The sequence below is a fragment of the Megalobrama amblycephala genome, linkage group LG17, assembly GCF_018812025.1.
Source record: "Megalobrama amblycephala isolate DHTTF-2021 linkage group LG17, ASM1881202v1, whole genome shotgun sequence".
In the NCBI taxonomy this organism is placed as follows: Eukaryota; Metazoa; Chordata; class Actinopteri; order Cypriniformes; family Xenocyprididae; genus Megalobrama; species Megalobrama amblycephala.
Genome location: NC_063060.1, coordinates 41,801,085 through 41,824,451, shown reverse-complemented (window position 1 = coordinate 41,824,451; position 23,367 = coordinate 41,801,085). Strand labels below are relative to the sequence as shown.

Sequence of the window (23,367 nt, the reverse complement as noted above, 5' to 3'; positions counted from 1 at the left end):
AAGACTGAGCAGCATTGGTTTTTAGCGTGAATGTCGCGAAAACACACAAAAACACATCCAAAACGGGAAAGAGCTTTGTGATTGACTGTACAAATAGCTTTGACACAAACCCTGAGGTATATATTTAAAGACCGCGCCGAAAGCTACAGAAAAAAGAAGCAAATGGATCACTGCAAGTCACAGAAACAACTTGACTCCAGCAGAGAAACATGGATTTGCAGTAATCATTTTGTGTCAAATTGTTGGATTTTGAGGTAAAATCATACCGTATATATTGTATTGTTATATATTATGTTGACAACTCATCAATTAAATATTTTCCATCTTATATTCTGCATATTGGGTGTTTTTAAATAAACAACACTGACAAAAATTATAGTAAAACTATATATGTTTTAAGGCTGGACAATATAACGATATAACATTGATATAAGTGATTACGCGGATTTAAACCTACCTATATTGTAGTTTTATAAAATATTCACAGGCAGATTTGCTTTATGTATTTCCCCGCCGTCGAAATCAGGCAAATGTCAGGAAACACGATTCCTGGCTGCATGCAATATACATGGATTAGGTTTATTTGACAAGTTGTAAGGAACACATTCAATTCCAACCTTTAGTGTAATTCGTCAGTTTTACTCGCGTTTTCGCAGTTTCCTCTATTAAATCCAGTCACGCAGCAGCTTCTTTTGCCACTCAGTCCAGATGAGGGAGCGCGCTTTCGGCGGGAAAGTGACGTCGATGCATGCCCTCTATTGCCGGTTTCTATAGAAACAGTCAGACGCGCGCCTCCTAAGAGACGCGCATTTAGGTCTGCGCATGCGCATTAGCTTGATCCAGCCTGAAAAATACAGTTTTTTGTCATGATTCGAGCGTTTAGAAACTAAATTTATGAGCCGGTTGTTGTTAGATTTCATTGGTGATTTCAAATATTAAATTTAATCGTAAGGTTGGCGAACAGTTTTGGAGAATTTGATGTTTCCCCATTCAAAGAGATAGGGCATGATGCCCAGGATGCCCGAGAGGCGTTTCAAAGATGGCCGCCGAGTGAAATGACTTGTCTTAAAGGTACTTTGTTCATACTCATGCCATCGAGCATTCGCTATGAATATTCATAAAGTTGGAATGCTGTGCTTTAGAACGATACCAAACTTGTGCTGAGAGGAAGCACCAGTCGCCCAGAAGCGAGCAGAGAAAGACGCCATTTTTCATGGTCAAAGGAAAGGTACTCCTCTCAGTAACGTACACATAAAGATCATTTTTAGATGTTTAATTACTATTTGCCGCATTGGGATCGCTAGACGAGGGCTTAATGAACTCAAATGAATTCGTGAAAACCTCAATTTAATACAGTTAGCAGCATACAGTTGCTAGGCAACAAGAACAATCCTCCGTAGGCTAGACTGTCGCAATTAACAACACTCATTCCAATCTTCGTGGCCTTCGAAGGATGCAGCCTCTGAATTGAACCTTCGCAAAGACGGACACTGACAACACGTCAACAGACAAGACAGAGCAGGTTACTTATGATATATGTAAACAAAGTCCCAGCTTCCAAATTGTGTAATTAAGAAATTCGAACAATAAAAACCGTTTTGTGGCTCTTTATTGTATCGTGACAGATCACTGTGGCGCCTCAGCTTAAGCGGCTCGTGAACCGATCATCTCTTCCTACTAGTTCATTTATAGCATCAAATAAACACGAATGAACATCAGAAGGTATGTTGTTTCAAACACGGAAAGACGTCACACCATTTTTCAAGTTCAAAGTCCACCGAGGTTAATCTTCTAACTCCTGACTGAAATGGCAGATTTGGCGTTATGATTGGTTAGATCGCCTGTCAATCAAACTCCCTGCGAAGGGTCAGGACGCAGCAATTGAAAGTCAAAAAAAGGAAAATCTGACAGCAAGGAAAACTTACAAAATATTTTATTTTTTGACTTAAACATAAAAAAAGGTTTGAAACAAGCACAATTTATTATTAGATCATGATCATCATCATTTAAATATTATTATCATTATTGTTTTTTTGAATACAACTTTAAAATTCCAATTTTAAAAAAGCACCACAAGTTATCAATAATTGTAAACACAAGCAGTGAAAATGTCATTTTCATATTTTAAAATTTATTTCATTTCAAAAAATACAAACCCACCCATTCACTTTTCCCCCAAATTAAGGCCACTTCATAAGACATACATTATTGCCTGTCCAGCAGGACATTTTTAATGACAATTGTTAAAATCAAAAAAACACATTCTTGACATGGAGAACAATAACAATAGTAATAATCATAATGATAACGACATCATCATTATCAATAATGGTAATTATTTAAAATACAGTACAATATAAAGCCATACTACTGAAGGACACAGACAGACAGCACAGCTTTGCAGGCATTGTTAGTGGGATAAGTATCAATTATCTTTGGAATGGCACATGACTTTGGATTCTTAACCTGAGTTGGGAGTTACATGGGGTGGGAAACAGACCCTGTGTTGGTTTAGTTAAAAGAACGACCTTTCATGAGCCAATGCAGATAATGTTTCATGATATCTGGTGCATATGGAAGCACTTTAAAGCACTATGGTGGTCCCATGGTTCATGCACTATGGTGTTTATATGGTACTACAGCACTTTTTGACTGACTTTTCTAGTTCATGCATCCTGGAAGAAATTTAGAAAAAAATATTTAACAGAAATTACATCAATTTCTGACTATATTTTATAATATAATCATTTTAAAAACTAGATTTACATTTTTCCTAGTGATATTTTACAATTAATAATTTTAAAAAATGTTATTTTTTTCCAGGTTTCCCATCACTGTGAGGACCCTTTACCATGGTACCACATCCAAAAACCACGGTTGTACCTGGCAGTGGTACTTTTCTGTTATTATGGTTGCATGGAATGCAAAATGTAATAAGCATCGGCTGCAACCTGAGATAAGTACAAAGTCTTCTGATTGGGGCAAACGCTGTTTTCGACAGTGGGTAAGAATTCACAATGAGTCAGACATACAACAACAATCACAACTTTTAAAAAAATGACATTTACAAACGGCTAAACAAACAGCGATGAGCTGGCGTCATGTTCTACACCAGAAGGGAAAGAAGAGAAAGACATTGAGAGAAGAGGCGAGAGATGAAGTGAAAGTGACACGGGGGGAAAAACAAGTACCGTATGCCTTTGTACGGCGCGCAGGAAGAGCTCGGCACAGGTGTGAAAGCAAAACGTTCAAGTCCACTAATTACAAAATATAAAAATGCAGAGATTTGTCTGAGTGGCATCATTTCTAAAGTAAACAACAAAGGGTCCCTTTTTGACCAAAACCATTTTTTTTTTTAGACTTCTCATTTTGGTTTTGCTTTGCTAGTAAGTCCCCTTCTTCCATATTCTCAATTCTCTCCTCTCCTCCCCTTCCCTTTCTTCCATTATCCCTTCTTAAACGTTTAAACCTTGTCCAATAGGGAGCGCTGGCAGTAGAGCAAGCGTCTCGGTGTGCCGTACCTGCGGAAGAAGAGAAGTGCTCCGAGCGTAAGGATCACGCAGAACAGCAACATTAGCGGCACCACGACGGCAGCTGCTCCTGCCCCACTGCTGGGTGCATCTTCAACCTCGATTATGATCACCTCTGTCTCCTCCTTTTTGCCCTCTTCCTCAGTCTTGTCTTCCTCGTGTGTGCGGTCACGGTCACGCTCCCGTTCACGCTCCCTTTCACGCTCCCTTTCACGTTCACGTTCACGTTCCCTTTCACGCTCACGATCACGGTCACTTCCTCCTCCGCCACCGCCACCGCCACCTGTATTGGAGTCCTCGTTAGGGCAGCCCATCCAGTCTTTAAGTGCAGACTTGGGGTATCCGGGCTCCACTCTTAATAACTGGTTGTTAAACTTCCAGTACTTGTTGGCTTTGTAGAAGTAGGTGTAACCTGTGAATTTAACAGAGAAAAGGTCAGGATAGTACAATAGTAGTGATCTTTGGCCCAAAGCCCTACATCCTGACTTATTCAATAAACTACAGTAATTATTTTTTCTCTTATATTAAACAGGATAGTGGAGGCATGAAAATACTGGGAAAGAGGAAGGAATGGGAGTCAGGAGGCCACTTTGTCAGACCTGTGTCCTAACAAGGCACAATGAGATGAGTGATAAATACTATATTAAAAAAGAAAAAGAAAAAAAAGTGTATAGAACCAGTCAAAAGTTTTGACACATAACTGTTTTTAATATTTTAAGACTTTTATGCTCATTAAATCTGCATTTATTTGATCAAAAATACAGAAAATTCAGCAATACTGTGAAATATTATTACAATTTAAAATAATGGTTTTCTATTTTAATATACTTTAAAATGTAATTTATTTCTGTGATCAAAGCTGAATTTTCAGCATCATTACTCCAGTCTTCAGTGTCACATGATCCTTCAGAAATCATTCTAATATGATGATTTACTATCAATGTTGGAAACAGTTGTGCTGCTTAATATTATTTTATAACCTGTGGTACTTTTTTCAGGATTCATTGATGAATAAAAGGTCAAAAAGAACAGCATTTATTCAAAATATAAATCTTTTCTAGAAATATAAGTCTTTACTATCAATTTTTATCAATTAAATATGTCCTTTCTGAATAAAAATATTAATTTCTTTAAAAAAAAAAAAAAATACTGACCCCAACGTTCGATTTTTAATAAATGCTGTTATTATTATTATTATTTTTTTTTACTTTTTATTCATCAAAGAATCTTGAAAAAAATATCACAGGTTATAAAAAAATATTAAGCAACTGTTTTTATAATAAAATTTTTTATAATCATCATATTAGAATGATTTCTGAAGGATCATGTGACACTGAAGACTGGAGTAATGATGCTGAAAATTCAGCTTTGATCACAGAAATAAATTATATTTTAAAGTATATTAAAGTAGAAAACCATTATTTTAAATTGTAATAATATTTCACAATATTACTGATTTTTCTGTATTTTTGATCAAATAATTGCAGGCTTGATGAGCATAAGAGACTTATTTCAAAAACATAGTAATGTATTCACATAGTATATATATTATAAAATCTTATTTATTCCTGTGATGGCAAAGATGAATTTACAGCAGCCATGACGTCAATATGCTGATTTGGTGCTCAAGAAACATTTCATATTATTGTCAATGTTGCCACAAAAATATTTAGCTGCATGACTGTTTTTAACAATATGTTTGTTTTTTTCTTAGATTAATAGAAAGTTCAAAAGTACAGCATTTATTTGAAATAGAAATCTTTTGTAAGCTTTTGTTTCTGCTTTCTGTATGAATAGACAAATTGCATAAAGCCAATGGAAATGTGCTGTGTATGTTTAAGACACAGTAAGTGTTTTCTTGAGTTCATGCAGAACTCTGTGTGCTTGTGTCTGATTGACAGCATACTAAGATAAAGAACTGACAAAGAACAAACATGTCAGAGGCTTATAAATCAAATTACTTTGTGAAGTGGAAGCTAGAACAGTTCAAGCGCACAGACTAGAGGTTGATTAAAAAAAGCAGAAGGCGGCAAAGCACTTACTTTGATCTCGACTCATGAAGGCAGCCTTTATGTTGTCTGGAACGCCTTGCCATTTGCTTATAGGCTTGGGGTAATCTGGATCCACTGACTGCGTGTCTTCATTGTAACGATAATATCTGATTGAAGATAAGAAATAGTTTCAGATCTAAGCTCCCTTTGTGCTCATGCTTTACATTATGGGATATCAAAGCTACTGACTTGTTTCCTCTAAAGAAGTAGGTGTAGCCAGTAGGCGTGTAGAGGAGGGCTGCGTCCAGTTTGTCCTTCGGAAGACCCGTACCCATTTCTCTCAGAGTCTTCGGGTAACCTGACTCCAAATTCGACTCGGTGAACACCCAATGCCTGTCCCCTGCAAGCCAGAGATGATGAAAAATATTACTTCTGGAGCAATAAGCGGGCTTATTAAAGCCAAAGCCCTTTTTCCCCCATGGAAATCATGTGATGGGAGACTACAAGTACCTTTAAAGAAGACAAATTTCCCATCTTCTCTTTCATAGGCAGCATTGATAGCTGTAGGCAGACCTCTCCAGAAATGTCCAATTGGCATGGGGTAATTTTCCATAACCCGATTATTACGAACGCGCCAGAACCACTTATCCTAAAACACAGGGACAGGAATCGTGATGAAGACACATACTGCATGATCTCCAACCCAGTATGTTCACAAATATTCTGTTAGTACCTTAAACACAAACATTTCTCCTCTGAAAATGCCAATGGTGTCAAAATGGCCCTCGCAGATGTCAGGACCAAAGCTAGGTCCCCCGGGCCTGTATGGTGTGGGATATGGAGTGTGATGGGGGGTCTGAGGGGTGACGGGTGGTCGAGGGCGTCCTCCTGTGTTTGGTCCTGCAGAGAAAATTCAGTTTAGTGATTTAGGTCAATATTTATATGTTCATCACTATATTTAGATTTCATGGTAACATATAGGTATAGGGAACACATATTCACTATTATCTACAACTTTTGCCTCAATTAACTCCTAATTTACTGCATATTAATAGTTAGTAAAGTAGTTTTTGTAGCGCTTAAATGTAGAATTAAGGGATGGAGAGTAAGGTCATGCAGAATAAGGCATTACTTGCTTTATAAGTACTAAGCGTCTCGCACAAATGTCTCCATGGTTGCAAGGCACGCTCCCTGTGCAAGCAGGGGGTCACAGGCGGTGCGTAATAGCATTGCACCTGCTGCACCCATGGTACGGCAGCAAAGTTCCTTGATTATTATGCCAGAATGAGAGTATAGTTCCTAGACATATCAGCCTAGAAAATCACAACTTTTCATTTTCTGTCGGTCTTAGTACACGATGTAACTACAGAAGAGTCAAGTTTTAAATAGGAAAAATATCAAAACTCTTTGGTCTTTTTTGAGCGAGATGCTAACAGTCTAATCAGATTCAATGAACTATGCTAAGCTATGCTAAAAGTGGTACCGCCAGACCCGGAGATCGGCTGAATGGATTCGAAAACGGTAAAACTCAACCTTTTAACTCTAGGGGAGTTGGAAAATTAGCCTATTTTCAAAAAAAGTGGAGTGTTCCTTTAAATGTAGGTATGGAGTACAATTAAGGGATGTAGAATAAGGTCATGCAGAGTAAGGCATTACTATGTGCTTTATAAGTACTAATAAACAACCACTATACTAGTAATATCAAAAGTCCCTTTAAGACAAGTCATTTCACTCGGCGGCCATCTTTGAAACGCCTCTCGGGCATCCTGGACATTATGCAATCTCTTTGAATGGGGAAACATCAAATTCTCCAAAACTGTTTGCCAACCTTACGATTAAATGTAATATTTGAAATCACCAATTAAATCTAACAACAACCGGCTCATAAATGTAGTTTCTAAACGCTCGAATCATGACAAAAAAAAACTATTTTTCAGGCTGGATCAAGCTAATGCGCATGCGCAGACCTAAATGCGCGTCTCTTCGGAGGCGCGCGTCTGACTGTTTCTATAGAAACCGGTGATTCTAACGGCCGCTGAAGTGACGCGATGACTTTACCAGTCGCGATTGGCTCTTATTTAGAAGGCGGGACTTATTCCGCTATATTGCGCGTTACACTTTCTCCCATTCAAAACAATACGAGTGACATGTCTTGTGGTATTCTATAGTCTTTGGTAATATGCAAGGTAATAAGCAACTAGTTAAAAGTGAGAAGTGAACCCTAAAATAAAGTGTTACCGATTTCATTAGTTGTATATATTGTATAATGTTCAATTTGATGATTAATCAGCTTACTAGCATTTGCATGTATTATTTTAGCTTTTATCCAAAGCAAATAAGCTTTGGAAAGCAAAGCAGCATAATTTGCCAATGCTGATTTAGTTTGTTTTTGTATGTTTTTGTAAGTGATCTGATTGCAGAATTAAATGGTATGATAGTGACAGTTGATTTATATAGATATTGTCCTCTTAAATAGCTATATACAGTTAGCTACTTTGTGTAATGTTGCCACCTGTTTTTGTTTGTAAAACTTTAAATTAAGATTATCTACATTTACATAGTTGCTTTAACACTGAATTAAGGGAGAAAGAGTAACTATCTATACCATTAAACCAGTGTTTTTTTTAGTATTATTTATATTCTATTATAGTTTTTATTCACTTTGAATTAGCTTTTGTTTTTTCAGTTTTCAATTTGTTACATTTTTAGTAAATTTGTTATATGCTATTGTCATTTTTATTAGTGTATTATAATTTTATTTTTGTTTGTTTTAAATATTACAATTGAGGTTTGATTTATTTTTATTTCAGTTGTAGTTTTAGTTCATTTTTAGGTATTTATTTACAGTTATTAATTTCAGTGATGTAACTGAGGGGCTGTTTACACACACAAAAAAAAACTGTTATGCATTTTGGCTGTTCGTTTACATGACAACGGCATTTTGAAAACGCAAACTTCTGAAAACTGGTTTCAAAGTGCTAGTTTTTGAAAACGATAAACTACAAAAGCGCAAATTTGTGAAAACTGTGACATCCTGCGCATGGATATTACGTGTTCAGTCTATAGGTGCGTAGTGTTTATTTACAAAGGGACATCGCCAACTACTGGCCTGTCGTGAATAAAACAGTGTTTTTAGTCGTTTTTGCGGATCCGTGTGAACGGGAATCATTTTGACGATGTTGTCGTTTGTACGTGAAAAACGCAAAGGAAAAACGTTTCCATTTTTAGAACATCATTGTCGTGTAAACAAACCCTGAATCTTATTTCAGTTAATTGCCAAGGTAACATTTCCAATTTTCCTTTGGCTTATGTTTTTCAATGAAAATTCATATTTTATATTATTTTAGCTTTATTTCATGGATATTTTTCGTACAAAAATGCATCACTTCATTTCAGGAGGCCTTTATTAACCCCCTGGAGTCGTATGGATTACTTTTATGATCAATGGATGCACTTCAAAATCTCGAGCACCGTTCACTACCATTATAAAACTTGGAAGTTTGACTTGAAGAAGAAAGTCATATACACCTAGGATGGCTTGAGGGTGAGTAAATTATAGGATAATTTTCATTTTTGGGTGAACTATCCCTTTAACATAAATGTTTTTAATAATAGTTTTAGTTAATGATAATAACCCTGCCTTGAACAGAACTTTGGTGTGGTTTAACAATTACATTTGCGATGATATTAACTGTTTTACCATAAAGTTGCTGAATCCCTTTACGGTCGTCTTCAGGAAGCTCAAAGTTCTCCGTGTCCATCCACTGGTAGAAGGGAGCCATGATGGCGGACGGGTCGTTTGAATGCTCCATTCCCAGGGCGTGACCCAGTTCATGCACAGCCACCAGGAACACATCATTACCTGAATGAAAGTAAGCGATAACCATGTCAGCACAGGACAGATTTGGCTAACCTTAAGTAGCATTCTGTATAATTGAGCAGTGCACATTAAAAACAACAATTCTGAGACGCTAAGAATAGATAGCACAGAATAACTGCTGAGAGTTATTATTCTTTTTCTCTCAGATCTTGTTTTGAGGCATTCAGTCCACAGCAGGGAAACATCAAAGAATGAATAAAGCTTTTCAGATACAGACGTTCCAAACATTCTCATGAAAAGGTAAGGCTGATTCAACTCATTAAATGTGTGCACAAACACAACACTTGCTTGGACTTGCCTTCCTCTTTCTTACACAAATATTCAAACCAAGCAGATTTAAGATAATTAGAGCTAATTTATTCATGTCTAAACAAGAACCACCATCCATACACAAACAAGCGAGAACCCTGGGAGGCATTCCCTAGCTCCTTACCCAACAAGTCGCGGTTGCCGATGGTCCAAGGTTCTGCTGCATCGAAGTGCGTGTCTCCTCCTATGCCATTGCCTGGGAAGTAAGCATGGGCCAAGAAGCCTCCTTCACCGTCAAACGGACTGGCGTCTCCATGGAAGCCGTCGGCGAAGAAGAGCATGATGTCGGCAAAGTTTTCAACCTTATCTCTGATGTCACTGTAAGGGATCTCTCGGAATCTCAAAGGAGTGACGCTTTCCCACACTTTGAAGGCTTTTCTGATGGCCTCAAACGTCTCGTATTCCCCAACTTTAGGCGTGTAGTTCTGTATGCTGAGAAAGAGATAAGAAAGGGTGGATTGGAGAGGCAATCAGAGAAAAGTAGGCCATAGGAAAAAGAGGAATATAGAAAGGAGAGGGGGAGAGAAAGTGATTTACATTACAGACAAGTCACACAGGAATTTTGGCCCTGGCTGCAGTGGAGCAGAATCGTACAGTAAGGCCAAAGATGACTTTTCCATAAGTGTAGTGCGTATTTACTAAAGCATAGCCACAGCCATATCTAAACGTTTATGACAGCAAACCTCAATTAATTGGTAATGGTTTGGACGAGAGTTAAAATGCACTTCTCCTTTATTGATCCAGCAGAGTAGGGTTAAGCTTGTCTCTTACCAGAATGTGATCTCATTTCTATCCCATTTCAGTCCCTGGATTGCATAGCGCTTCTTTCTCAGGTTGCTTTTCAGTTCGGCTCCAAACTTGTCTGGGACGCCACAGCGGGGCCTCTTCATTGCCCTGGCAATCAAAGTCCAATACATTAGATCATTCACCGCACAACAGATTTAATTTCAGTGATTTTGGACAGGATGGCCGTTAATTTCTGTCCTCATATATTCTACATCTTCCGTGCCTCATTGCACACCAATGGAGGACTGCTGACACAATGCTCTAGTTTTCCATTCTCTCCTTCCATGACTAACAACCGCATAACTGATGGGCCAAAATAATTCCACAGAGATATCTATAAGCTCTTGAATCTCCTGAACTAGCCACAGGTGTTCAGAAAATGCGAGATGGATCGCACGGAGGAAATAATGTATCATCTAGACCTATTTTTTGTCGTTAACATACATATTTATTTGAAAGAAATGCAATCCTCCACATGGCAGCACTAATTACACTACACGGTAATATACTGTTGCTGTCTCTTCAAGCATGTGGGTAGTTGACTTACTCTAGAGTAGCGGGATCCATGTTGCCAGTGACTGTCAGGCCATAGAAACTCTGCATGGCAGCGATGGCAGAGGAGACGGAGTGAGGAGAGCGGGCCGTATGTGTGCGGAGATCACCAGGTGGCAAATAACCGTATTGCTGTAGCCATGCCTATAGAATGGGACAGAAAGAGAGACAAAAATATGCATTACTGAACTTAATTTTACAACTATATGAATAGATATTAAAGTGATGTTTTCCTTTTTTATGTTGAGGTGCATGAGGACATACTGTCATGCAGACCTTTTGTATGGCTGCAATATTAAAATCAGTTGCTAAAGTGTCCCCTTTTACCTAATTCGTTTTTTTAGAGGTATCTGCAAAAATCTGTCTTGTTTTTCAGTAAATTGTTAACCAAATTGTTAAATTTGAGAAGTAAAAAAAAAAAAAAAATGGACTTGTTTTTAATGAACACACTACCTTTCAAAAGTAAGGGTTTGGGGCCAGAAAGTTGGTCAATCATTATAAAAAATGCTGGGTTAAAAACAACCCAAGTTGGGTTGAAAATGGACAGATCCAGCAACTGGGTTGTTTTAACCCTAAATAAAGTTTTATTTAACTCAACTATTGTTTAAAAATTATTGCATTGCTTGCTTAAAATGAACCTAAAGTATGTTAAAAATTAACATTTATTAATATGTTTAATAAATTTGCATTTATTAATAAGTTTAATGAATAATAATTAAACAAACATTAAATCGCTTATTAATAAGCAACCTTTTCATTATTATTGTTATCTCTACTAGTAATTATGTCTCTGATTTTAATTTCCAACCTCTTTTGGGTTAATTTTAAGCCAGACATATAGTAATTTTTAAACAATAGTTAAATAAAACTGCCCAGCATGTCGCAAACATTTAACCCAACCACTGGGTTATTTTTAACCCAACATTTTTTAATGTGAGAGTGATGGTAAAGACTGTTAGAAAAATTGCTGTTTCAAATATTCAACATTGATAATAATCATAAATGTTTCTTGAGCATCAAATCATCATATCAGAATGATTTCTGAAGGATCATGTGACACTGAAGACTGGAGTAATGATGCTGAAAATTCAGCTTCGCCATCATATACTTTAAAATATATTGAAATAGAAAACCATTCTTTTAAGTTGTAATAACATTTTTTTGATCAAATAAATGCAGTCTTGTTGAGCATAAGAGACTTCATTCAAAAACCATTTTTACCAACCAATTTGCCAATAAATAAAAATAAACTTAATTTGCAATATATTCTATTTTTTATTATTTTATGCAATTTTCATTCTTAAAGGGTTAGTTCACCCAAAAATGAAATTTCTGTCATTAATTAAGACCTTTGTTCATCTTTGATATTTGGTTACACTTTATTTTACAGTGCCATTGTTACATTGTAATTACTCAAATAAGTACTGAGTACTACATGTAACTACTACATAAACTACATGTACTTACTATACAGTTACAGTAAGGGTTTGGTTTAAGGTTAGTTACTAGTAATTATGCATAATTTACTGTTATTACTATAGTAAGTACATGTAGTAACGTGTAACTATGGCGCTGTAAAATAAAGTGTTACCAGATATTTTGATGAAATCTGAGAGTTTTTTTTATCCTCCATTGAAAGCAACAAAATTACCACATTCAAGGTCCAGAAAAGTAGTTAAAACATTGTTAAAGTCCATGTGACTACAGTGGTTCACTGTTTATGTCCGAACGCGGGCTCAGTATCGGCTAGTATAGGACAAAAAACCTCTCGGATTTCATCAAAATATCTTAATTTGTGTTCCAAAGATGAACAAAAGATCTTACAGGTGTGGAACAAAATGAGGGTGAGTAATTAAATTAAATTTTTGGGTGAACTAACCCTTTAATCAAATGTTAACTTGTTTTAAGGACGTTTAGCTTTTCTTTTACTGGACAACCAGACAAAATACTGATTAAGAAAATGATTTTTTTTTTTGTATAAAGATATGGTATATACAGCATATAGCTTAGCAGTTGAAATTGACTATGCATTGAATCAATAGCTTTGATGAGTGTGAACTGGAAATTGAGTTGAAAACAAGAACTTGGAGTTGGCAGGAGTGTAACAAGGGCGAGGTTCATTACCACAATCCAAGAAACAAAAGCACACTGTAACAGGGCCTCTATTCAAAATTCACTTAAAAGAAATGCATATAAACAAATCTATATATCAAGTATGTGTCCAGACTGATTTATGACCCTTCCTTTGAGGCACAAGAAAGAAGCTACATTATCTCTGTCTTGAAACTGCACCAGTGACGACACAAATGCATTTCTTCTGTTTGAAGCAATATAGGATGATAGATGAGATAATGAAAGGTGAAATGTTATCTGTCTGTGACTCCCTCAGGGAGACGAGATACTGTCTCCAGTTAAACCAAACTGTCAGTCAGTAATTTCCCAGGGAATTTCTGGTTAATACCATTGAAACCTCAGAGACAGAGCCTTTATCCCGTAATCCCCGTTCCCTACCTCCTCCACCACTGTGTCTCACATGCATCTGCAGGAATGAAGGGCAACAATGCAGACACGCCCTGTGGGGCCTCAGTACACCCTCGTTCAGCTGAGAAAAACATGTGAATCACATGATTTGGCTGTCGTAGCTTGTGTGGTCTTTGTGAGTAAAGTGTCAACAGAAAGACTCCTCAGCATGATCAGCATGTTTTATGTCTATAATGGTGCTCTCTGGCTGAATGTGTTTTTGAGAGTGTGTTTTGGCCGCTGATGTGATTACGTCCACAGTCAGATGCTTCAGAGCATGTATTCCAAGTTGATGTAATCCTGGAAATTTAGTTTTTTGTAAGAACTTCCTGTTTTCTCGTATTCCTCTTTATTCATCTATTTATTTAGTTCCTGCAGCCTATTTTTTCAGCAGCCTGTATTTCCCTAACATCCTCACAATGCTTCTCCATTCCTTACTATCATCAGACAGTGAATAGTGCAGTTTCTCTGGCTGTCTGTGACTCACTCGCAATCCTCCACAGCACAAACAAAGCTTCAGTGTGTTATATCCATATGAGGGAAAGAAGGCTGTTCATGGGATATGGATTGGTGGGGGGATGGTGGAGATTGTGATGGATGAAATTAACTGAAACAGGACAAACATCATGCGTGATTTCTTTGCTGTTGCACAACATTTCTCGCATCTCTCAAAAACAAGTACAAAATTGGAACTCAACCCCATCCTGGCAGAGTCTCCATCTGTTTGCAAGTACTTGCTGTCTTCCTCGTAGAGGAAGTCATTTCTGTGAAAAAGGAATCTTTAAATTTTCACAGAAAAGTTAACTCATTCTTCCGTGGAGTTATAAATACAATTTGGAGACATGAGATTTGCATGAATTACTGGCTGTGCCATCCTTGACTTCTGTGGTATGCTAAAGTGGTGGTGCCAGTTTTACCAGATGACTGGTCTATGATTATGTCATTATACTAAGAATCAAGACCAAGTACTGGGGAATACTTACACTGGCAAAGATCTATGTTGGGTTTGTACCTGTAAGTATCCAAAAATAGCAAATGTTTTATCATTTGAAGTAACTGTGATGTCCCTTGTATTTGTAATTCTGTGAGGTGATCTTGTCATAGCCATCCACACTTATTTCAATGACCAATTTCTATATTTTTTGTACATTTTTCTAGTCGACTATTAATCGTTCATTTAAGCCTTATTCGACTAATTGCACATTTATATTAATTCAATTACTTAAATATATACTGAGGAGAATACTAAACCATAATTGACCCTTCGCCGGGAGTTTGATTGACAAGCGATCTAACCAATCATAACGCCGAATCCGTCATTTTGTCCGACAAAGCAGTCAGGAGTTAGAAGATTAACCTCGGTGGACTTGAACTTTAAAAATGGTGTGATGTCTTTCTGCGTTTGAAACAACATTCCTTCTGATGTTCATTCATGTTTATTTGATGCTATAAATGAACTAGTAGGACGAGATGATCGGTTTACGAACCGCTTAAGCTGAGACGCTACAGCGATCTGTCACGACACATAAAGAGCCACAAAACGGTTTTTATTGTTCGAATTTCTTAAATTACACAATTTGAAAGCTGGGACTTTGTTTAATGTCATAAGTAACCTGCTCTGTCTTGTCTGTTGACGTGTTGTCAGTGTCCTCTTTGCTCCGCGATGTATTTTTCACTCTGTGTGGCGTGACAGCGCCATGGCTTGTCGGACAAAGCAACAGTAACTAAGGGGGGTGAGTCTTTGTGAAGGGTCAATTGATTGATAAAAGTAGACATTTGAAGCTTTCTATAGATATATTTCTCATGGCTGTGAGGCATGTAGCCTATACGCTGATTTTCGGTTCATTTTTGTGACACGCTCCAATTCAGGGAGGCCGAGACGGCAGAAAGCGCATCCTGTTTGCTTTCTTCATTTTACAAAGACGCAACATTTTCTTGAATGATGTATTAAAGTTTTGAATGATGTATTACTCTTATCTGTATGACCAAAAATGATGGAGTATTTTAAGTTTGTTTCCGCTATTGTCAGAAAAAAAGTACTTTAACACTTGGATATGTGCCTAATAATAGCGCACATTTATCTAGGTTAACGTTAGAGCAAGCAGCCATGTTTCAAATGATAAGCCATATATGAGGTCGATGGATGATAGGCGAATGTTTGGATTTCCTGCCCGACATACTGTAATTACCACAAAGACCCGCCGCCTGTCCCTCATGGACTGCGTGACTTTGCCACAAGGTTTTTTTTCCCTGCAACTAACAGACTAATAAAATTTTGGTCGACTAATGCAGAGTTCACACTGCACGATTTTAGCCCTGATTTTCACTCGCCGACAGATTTAGTGAAATCGCTGACAAATGCCCGAAATCTGAGGCAAATCGGTTCTCGTCAGTCACGCAGTGTGAATTATCAAAGATGCATTCTGAGAGAATCGACGATGCATCGCCGACGCCCGTGAGATATTTGGCAGGCTAAATATCTGGACCTGTCTGCGATTCAAAATTCTGCTGTGTGAAATGTGTTCTGATTGAAAATGACAGCGGCGATGACCTACAGCCAATGAGAGAGCAAGATACTGGGCAGTGGAAAGCTCAGGGAGGAGTTATAGACCCACGTCTCACCAAACATTTCTTCCTCCATAATTTTTTTCTTTTTCAGACAATTTGGATCGCAAGCTTCTTGTGGGCTACCATTTTTAAAAACAATTCCAGTCTTGTGCGTTCTCACATGTGTTATTTCCTTATCACTTCTCGCATTTGTTTGGTTGTGAAACGTAGTTTGCGGACCATACAAAGGTGTCGCGATTCTCCTGTCGCCGAACCATTATGCAATGTGCACGACTGAATGCTACCCCAGATAGTTGTGCAGTGTGAAAAAACAGTGATCTGACCACTTTGAAAATCGTGCAGTGTGAACTCGCCATATTTCAATGACCAATTTCTATATTTTTATTATAAAGAAAAAAATGACCTCCCCTTACACACCAGGGTGGTTTCAGGTGGGTGTAATAAATCACTTCCAATGCAATGGAAACACACAAACAGCTTGCTTGACACATGCCTGAAAAGGTACGACAGCATGCAATACCTTTTCTGATGTAAGAAAAGGAGCAATAGGCACCATTTTGTGTTTGTGCGCATATGCACGGTAAAATCAGAGAGACTTGAGAGAAAGACATGCAATTTTAAGGGAAAATGAGTCACAACTTCCATTTACCCTGGGCCAATGGAATAACACAGAATCTGGGTGAGCATGTGGTGAATCCAAATCCAGTGAAGCCAAATCATAAAAATGCAGTTCAGCTGCTCAGGTTACATTAATGAACCTCAACAGCTGGCTAAATGTATCAAGAGAGAGAAATGCTTAATGTCATCGGACTGGAGTTTGTTTCACGAGAAAAAAAAAAAAATTACTATGCAAATTCATGCACTGTGATGCCCTAAATTCCTTGCATATCATTTTAATGGGAATAAATGATTTTCTTCTGTGGTTCTATGGTCTTTATGGTTTTATTTTCAATGATTATTTTTTTATGAATACTGTTGAATGGAAAAATCTGAAGATATAACAGTTATAATCATCTTTCCAGCCAATGTATTTTATGGATCAACTGGTCAAATTTTTACACCTGGAGCTCTTGGCTGTTTGATGACGGGGAAAATAATATTTTTAAATGGAAAGTGCATAATAGGAACATTAGGGGATCTTGGATATATAGGAAAGGCAGTTGGAAATCATCTTTTTCTTACTGCAATAGTCTGTGGGTTGTTTGGCCTGAAGCGACACAGGAACTGGACAATTTGTAGTTCAATTCAGCCTTTCATTTCTGTTATTCTATCGTTTCTGACATCACTTTTCAGCCTACAGTAACTTCTATTCTTTATGCAGACTTGCATCATTCACACCCCACCACATTTCCTGCCAGAAAAGATCAATCCCATTTTTTTCCCCCATCTCTTTGTGTCTCTTTTCTGTAACATGCCACCCCCTTCAACATCCCACTTCCTTCCTTACACTTTGACACTACATCACTAACTGTTGGCATCATCTCACATCTGTTCCAAAGCCGTGTGGTCAAGGCCGTACGGAAAATCCCTTGGCCATTTCCTCTGGTTCTGTCCTAAAAAAGGATGTGACTAGCTATATATGTGGCCAAATACACATCCAAATAAAGTACTCTGATGCAAAACTCCCTGGAAGTTCTTCATAAATGTAGTAGCACTCATCAGGTGACTTATCCATGACCGCTGTCTGTTGCTGTCAATGACGAGAAGTGCATTAAGAGGTTAGTGTGGGAGTATTTAACCATAGTCTGACTTTCACAACAAAAGGAGGTGGATATAAACACTAATATTGTTCAAAACCACAGATGTCGATGAGTCTATAGCGCAAGGATATCCTTAAGAAATCAGGAAAACTTCCTGCAGGATTGTGATGACTTCCTGTTAGCCAAAGAGAGGAAGAAAAGAGTCCATATGGAGTTTTCTGCCTCCTCATTTTTGACCATAACTAAGGACAGATGTCATCCATTACATCCCGCAGCTTATAGGAGCAGAAAAAAACTTTTTCCCCCCAAACTCATCCTCAGCATATCCATCCACCCTCTGACCACCACATTACAGTCATGACTTTCCTTCCTGTTTTCTTGTGGTAATTGGTCGTTCTTTTTTGCATCCTCAGCATCTTCAATCTCTGCGGTCTCTCACTTGACCTTAATTCAGAATCCTCCACTCCTCTCCTATTTTCTGAGTGTTTACTTTGATCACTGAGCAGAGAGATCAGAGGTACTAGAAGCTAAACATCTGTGAATGCTGCTGACTGTCAGCTGATAAAGACTTTCCCATATAAAGAGTTGATTTCAGAACCTCGCCATGTTAACATAACATCCGTACTGTAATGTAATCCTTTCTGGTTTTCACTCTTCTTTTCAGAGTTAAAAAGGGAATGATGAGTTATAAAGAGATCGATAAATTAACCTTTTTCATTTCAAATGTTCAACTGGGTAAATCTCTTGAACACGTCACATTATATTTTATGAAGCACTATTGAGTTGTTTTGCATCATGACATTATTTTGTTTCTCACAAGATTCTCAAAATGACTGATTATTGATTTAATCAGCAGCATAAATTAAAGATGAAGGGTGAAATAAGATCTAGACATAATATTTATTTATTTATTAGAGATACTACATTTCTCCACCGATAACCGATTATTCAGATTAATATCTGCCGATATTAGTTTGGTGGTTCTGCCTTTAATACCTTCTTTTAAATTAATGATTGTTTCATTATAATTATTAATTAACCATTATATTTTTAATTATTATATTTTGAAAGAAATGCAAATAACAACTTTATTCTCTCCATTTCATCAACTTGTTTCAGAGTAACTGGTATCAGTAATAAACATAAACATTACTCAACATTAACACATTAACTATGTTATTAATTCATATAATTACTATTAATATTGAATATCATACTAATTTCTTAGTGTTTTCTTTACACAAAGCACAAATTCAGTGCATTTTCCTGCCCTCTTTTGATTGACATGATATATCGGCCCTGAATATCGGCTGTTTTTAAACTATCGACCGATGGCGTGAAAATTTGCTTTTATCGGTGCATCTCTAATATATATATATATATATATATATATATATATATATATATATATATATATATATATATATATATATATACAAAACACAAATATATACAAATCTTTAATGAGAATGAGATTTTTTTTGTGCTTCTAAATGAAAATTGGAGATGCTTAATGCCACAATGCGAAAAAAGTTTCACTTTCTTCATGCCAAATATAATTTTGTATTTCCTGATTTTGTGGTTAAATATGACACACATATATTCTTGACAGGTATTGTGAGATTCCCTTATTTCTTAATCTCCCTACATCTGTAAGCATGAGTCTTATCGTGCACAATCTGTTTTATATCAAGCACTGACCTACTTCAATGCGGGTCAAGCGTATCCATGCATGTATTATAGTAGTGATGAATAGTAACTATTGCCAAAGAAAATTTTATCTACTTAGAGGTATGTTTGCTTTTGACTTTTGTTAGACTATGTTATTTATATGGATTTCTGTACAGCTTCTAGTATGCACTGTGATCTCCAAACACAAGATAAAACATCTGTTATCAGTGATAAACATCGTCTCGACAATAATGCATGATACTCACCTCAGGTTTCGTGTCTTGTTTTGAGGACGATCTGTGCGCGCACACAAATAACAGGAGCAACAGCTCCGTCAACCCGCTCCAACTCATTCTTCAGTCCTTTGTTGAAAACACGATAATTACTCTTTATAAAGTTTGGCTGCTCTTTGTAACTGTCAAAACATAACCACGCTTTTTAAAAAACTAGCGACTACCACTTTTGTGGTACGAAATCGACGAGAACTTTGATTTCTCCAGGAGAAAGGGAGAATACTGAAGTTTATCAAAATGTAAACAATTCTACTGCTATAGATTGAATCGCATTGACTGGAACTCTATAGTCATAAACTCATATTGTTAATGCATTACGCGCTGAAATGTTGCATGAAGAGAACGCGGTGTAAATATAAACAGTTGTCCTTGGAAAATATCTCTTGTCTTAATTCTCTTTCATTGCGATAGTTGATTCAAATCTTCTGTTTCATATGCACAGCAGCCCCTTTCTCCGGGGCTGTAGACGTGGTCGCTCGATAGGTGTTGCCAAAAACTGATCCAGAAAAGCCAAAGCCCTCCTTCGTCAACATTAGCCCATCCCGCTCGCGTCCACTGCTCGAACCTGATGGCCTTGCTGCTGACTATCTTCAACCGCTTTGGTTGGCTCGACCTTGTGGACAGAGAAAATACTGCCACAGCTTTTCCCCCTCCCTGACTATCCTATTGTTTAGCTTTTGCCATTTTAATTCATGGTTTTGCTTGACATTCGTTTGGTGTTTTGTGGTACTTGAATGACAGGTCAAAACACTGTTAAAGAAAACAAGCATGACAAAATGATTAATTTCACCTGACTGAATGGAAAAATATGTGCATAATGTCAGGGCTTTGCTTTAATGTAATTTATCTTTTTATGTTATTGTTTGTGTTATTGTGACAGTCTTAGAATTAAGTATGAGTGTGTATGGAAGTCATTTGAAAGTCCCTACCATTATAGAAAAACATGTTATGTCTATTTCTTTTGACTCAGGTTTACAGGAATCTAATTTTTAGATTGGGAGCATTTTAATTAGGATAGCGTAGTTCACCCAAAAATGAAAATTGTCATCATCGTTGTTCCAAACCTGTATGAATTTCTTTCTTCTGTTGAACACAAAGGAAGAATGTTGGTAACCAAACGGTTGTGGGGCACCATTGACTTCCATATGGAAAAAAATACTATGGAAGTCAATGGGGCCCATTAAAGGGTTAGTTCACCCAAAACTGAAATTTCTGTCATTAATTACTCACCCTCATGTCGTTCCACACCCGTAAGACCTTCGTTCATCTCCAGAACACAAATTAAGATATTTTTGATGAAATCCAAGAGTTTTTTTTTTTAAATTCTCCATTGAAAGCAACATAATTACCACATTCAATGTCTAGAAAAGTAGTAAAAACATTGTTAAAATAGTCAGCGTGACTACAGTGGTTCAACCTTAAAAGGTTAGTTCACCCAAAAAGGAAAATAATGTCATTTATTAATCACCCTCATGCCGTTACACACCTGTAAGGCCTTCGTTAATCTTCAGAACACAAATTAAGATATTTTTGTTGAAATCCGATGGCTCAGTGAGGCCTGCATAGCCAACAATGACATTTCCTCTCTCAAGATCCATTAATGTACTAAAAATGTATTTAAATCAGTTCATGTGAGTACAGTGGTTCAATATTAATATTATAAAGTGACGAGAATATTTTTGGTCCGCCAAAAAACAAAATAACGACTTATTTAGTGATGGCCGATTTCAAAACACTGCTTCAGGAAGCTTCGGAGCGTTATGAATCTTTTGCGTTGAATCATGATTCGGATCGCGTGTCAAACTGCTGAAATCACATGACTTTAGCGCTCCGAACAGCTGATTCGATACGCTGATTCATTTGTGCTCCGATGCTTCATGAAGCAGTGTTTTGAAATCGGCCATCACTATATAAGTCGTTATCTTGGTTTTTTGGTGCACCAAAAATATTCTCGTTGCTTTATAATATTAATATTGAACCACTGTACTCACATGAACTGATTTAAATATGTTTTTAGTACATTAATGGATCTTGAGAGAGGAAATGTCATTGCTGGCTATGCAGGCCTCACGGAGCCATCGGATTTCAACAAAAATATCTTAATTTGTGTTCCGAAGATTAACGAAGGTCTTACGGGTGTGGAACGACATGAGGGTGAGTAATAAATGACAGAATTTTCATTTTTGGGTGAACTAACCCTTTAATGTTATAAAGCGACGAGAATACTTTTTGTGCACAAAAATAATGATTTTATTCAAGCATTTTTTCTCTTCCCTGTCAGTCTCCTATGCAGCTGATGCAGTGAATGCAGTTCAGTGCTTCCGTGTTTACGTCTGAACGCTGGCTCATTATTGGCCGGTTCCTGCATCAGCATCACACACATGCCTCATGCTGCTCACATGACCAGCCGTCGACCAATACTGAGCCGCCGTTCGTACGTAGAACCTGGAAGCGAATGACAGGGAAGAGACAAATTTGTTGAATAAAGTTATTTTGGTTTTGTTTTTGCGCACAAAAAGTATTCTCGTCACTTCATAACATTAAGGTTGAACCACTGCAGTCACGTCAACTATTTTAACAATGTCTTTGCAACTTCTCTGGACATTGAATGTGGAAATTTCGTTGCTAAAAATATAATTATCTTAATTTGTGTGAAGATGAACGGGTGTGGAACGACATGAGGGTGAGTAATTAATGACAGAAATGGGTGAACTAACCCTTTAACTGTTTGGTTACCCATATTCTTCAAAATATCTTCCTTCGTGTTCAACAGAAGAAAGAAATTCATACAGGTTTGGAACAACTTGATGGTGAGTAAATGATGACAGAATTTTTATTTTTGTGTGAACTGCCCCTTTAACAGTCTTTCAGTTGCCATCTGACACACAGTTATACCTTTCTTGTTTGTACCGATTTTATGCCTTCAGTCTTGAGCTAAGGTTCAACACTGCCATCCACTGGTGGGATTCTGACATTGCACGTTGTATATATTGATAAAGAGAAAAACATAAATATATTTAATATCAAGCGTCTAATCAGGAGCCTATCTTTTACTTTTAGAAGAGCTTCATTCTTTATTGCTGGACTGCGCAGAACGATTTGTGAAAACGTACTTCTATCAAAAGGCTAAATTCTCAAGGTATGTTGACTGCATACCACCGCCCTGGTGTTTCTGATACTTTGTTATACGAGTATGTATATCATTATCACTTACCTTGTGTTGCACACATCCATACACGTTGACTTTCTCTAATAGTAAATCCATTCAGTAGGTAACAAAGTGAAAGATGATTTATTAAGCCATATACGTTTTTCCATTGCTCAAGTCCAAGATTTTGCGACTTGGTGCATTGGCCTTGGATACAAGCCAATTTTTCAAATGTCACTACGGCCATAAAGCCCAGCTTTGTGAAGTTTACGAATAGTGATCTTACTGACTAACTTTGCATTTGTAACTGTAATTCTGTAGCTTTTTTTTATACAGAACAATTTATACAGTTTTAGTACCCATACATACAAAATGTTAACATCCCAATATACACATACCCCTGCACACAAACACGTAGA

At 37.1% G+C, this 23,367-nt stretch overlaps 2 protein-coding genes across 2 annotated transcripts in view; one reads left to right on the top strand and one right to left on the bottom strand.

The window, feature by feature from the left end:
* Window positions 1-2,111: 2,111 nt before the first annotated feature.
* mmp14b (matrix metallopeptidase 14b (membrane-inserted)) lies at window positions 2,112-20,323 on the bottom strand. Its single transcript, XM_048164695.1, has 10 exons — window positions 19,774-20,323; window positions 11,044-11,192; window positions 10,482-10,604; window positions 9,835-10,142; window positions 9,222-9,383; window positions 6,255-6,421; window positions 6,032-6,170; window positions 5,771-5,921; window positions 5,573-5,688; window positions 2,112-3,942 (listed from the first exon to the last, which is right to left on the bottom strand). The coding sequence occupies exons 1-10, from the start codon at window positions 19,858-19,860 to the stop codon at window positions 3,464-3,466; spliced, it is 1,881 nt and encodes a 626-aa protein (XP_048020652.1). The 5' UTR covers window positions 19,861-20,323; the 3' UTR covers window positions 2,112-3,463.
* trim110 (tripartite motif containing 110) overlaps window positions 9,551-23,367 on the top strand; it is a 47,968-nt gene continuing 34,151 nt past the window's right edge. The window contains exons 1-2 of the mRNA XM_048164696.1: window positions 9,551-9,641; window positions 22,861-22,939. The gene's annotated coding sequence lies outside the window, so the exon portion shown is untranslated. The remainder of the gene's footprint in view (window positions 9,642-22,860; window positions 22,940-23,367) is intronic.

Coding starts and splice junctions, on each gene's coding strand:
- mmp14b (XM_048164695.1), bottom strand. CDS start 19,860: ATGAGTTGGAGCGGGTTGACGGAGCTGTTGCTCCTGTTATTTGTGTGC. Junction 6,422..9,221: donor AGGGATTCAGCAACTTTATG/GTAAAACAGTTA, acceptor TTTTCTCTGCAG/GACCAAACACAGGAGGACGC. Junction 5,922..6,031: donor GAAATTTGTCTTCTTTAAAG/GTACTTGTAGTC, acceptor TCTGGCTTGCAG/GGGACAGGCATTGGGTGTTC.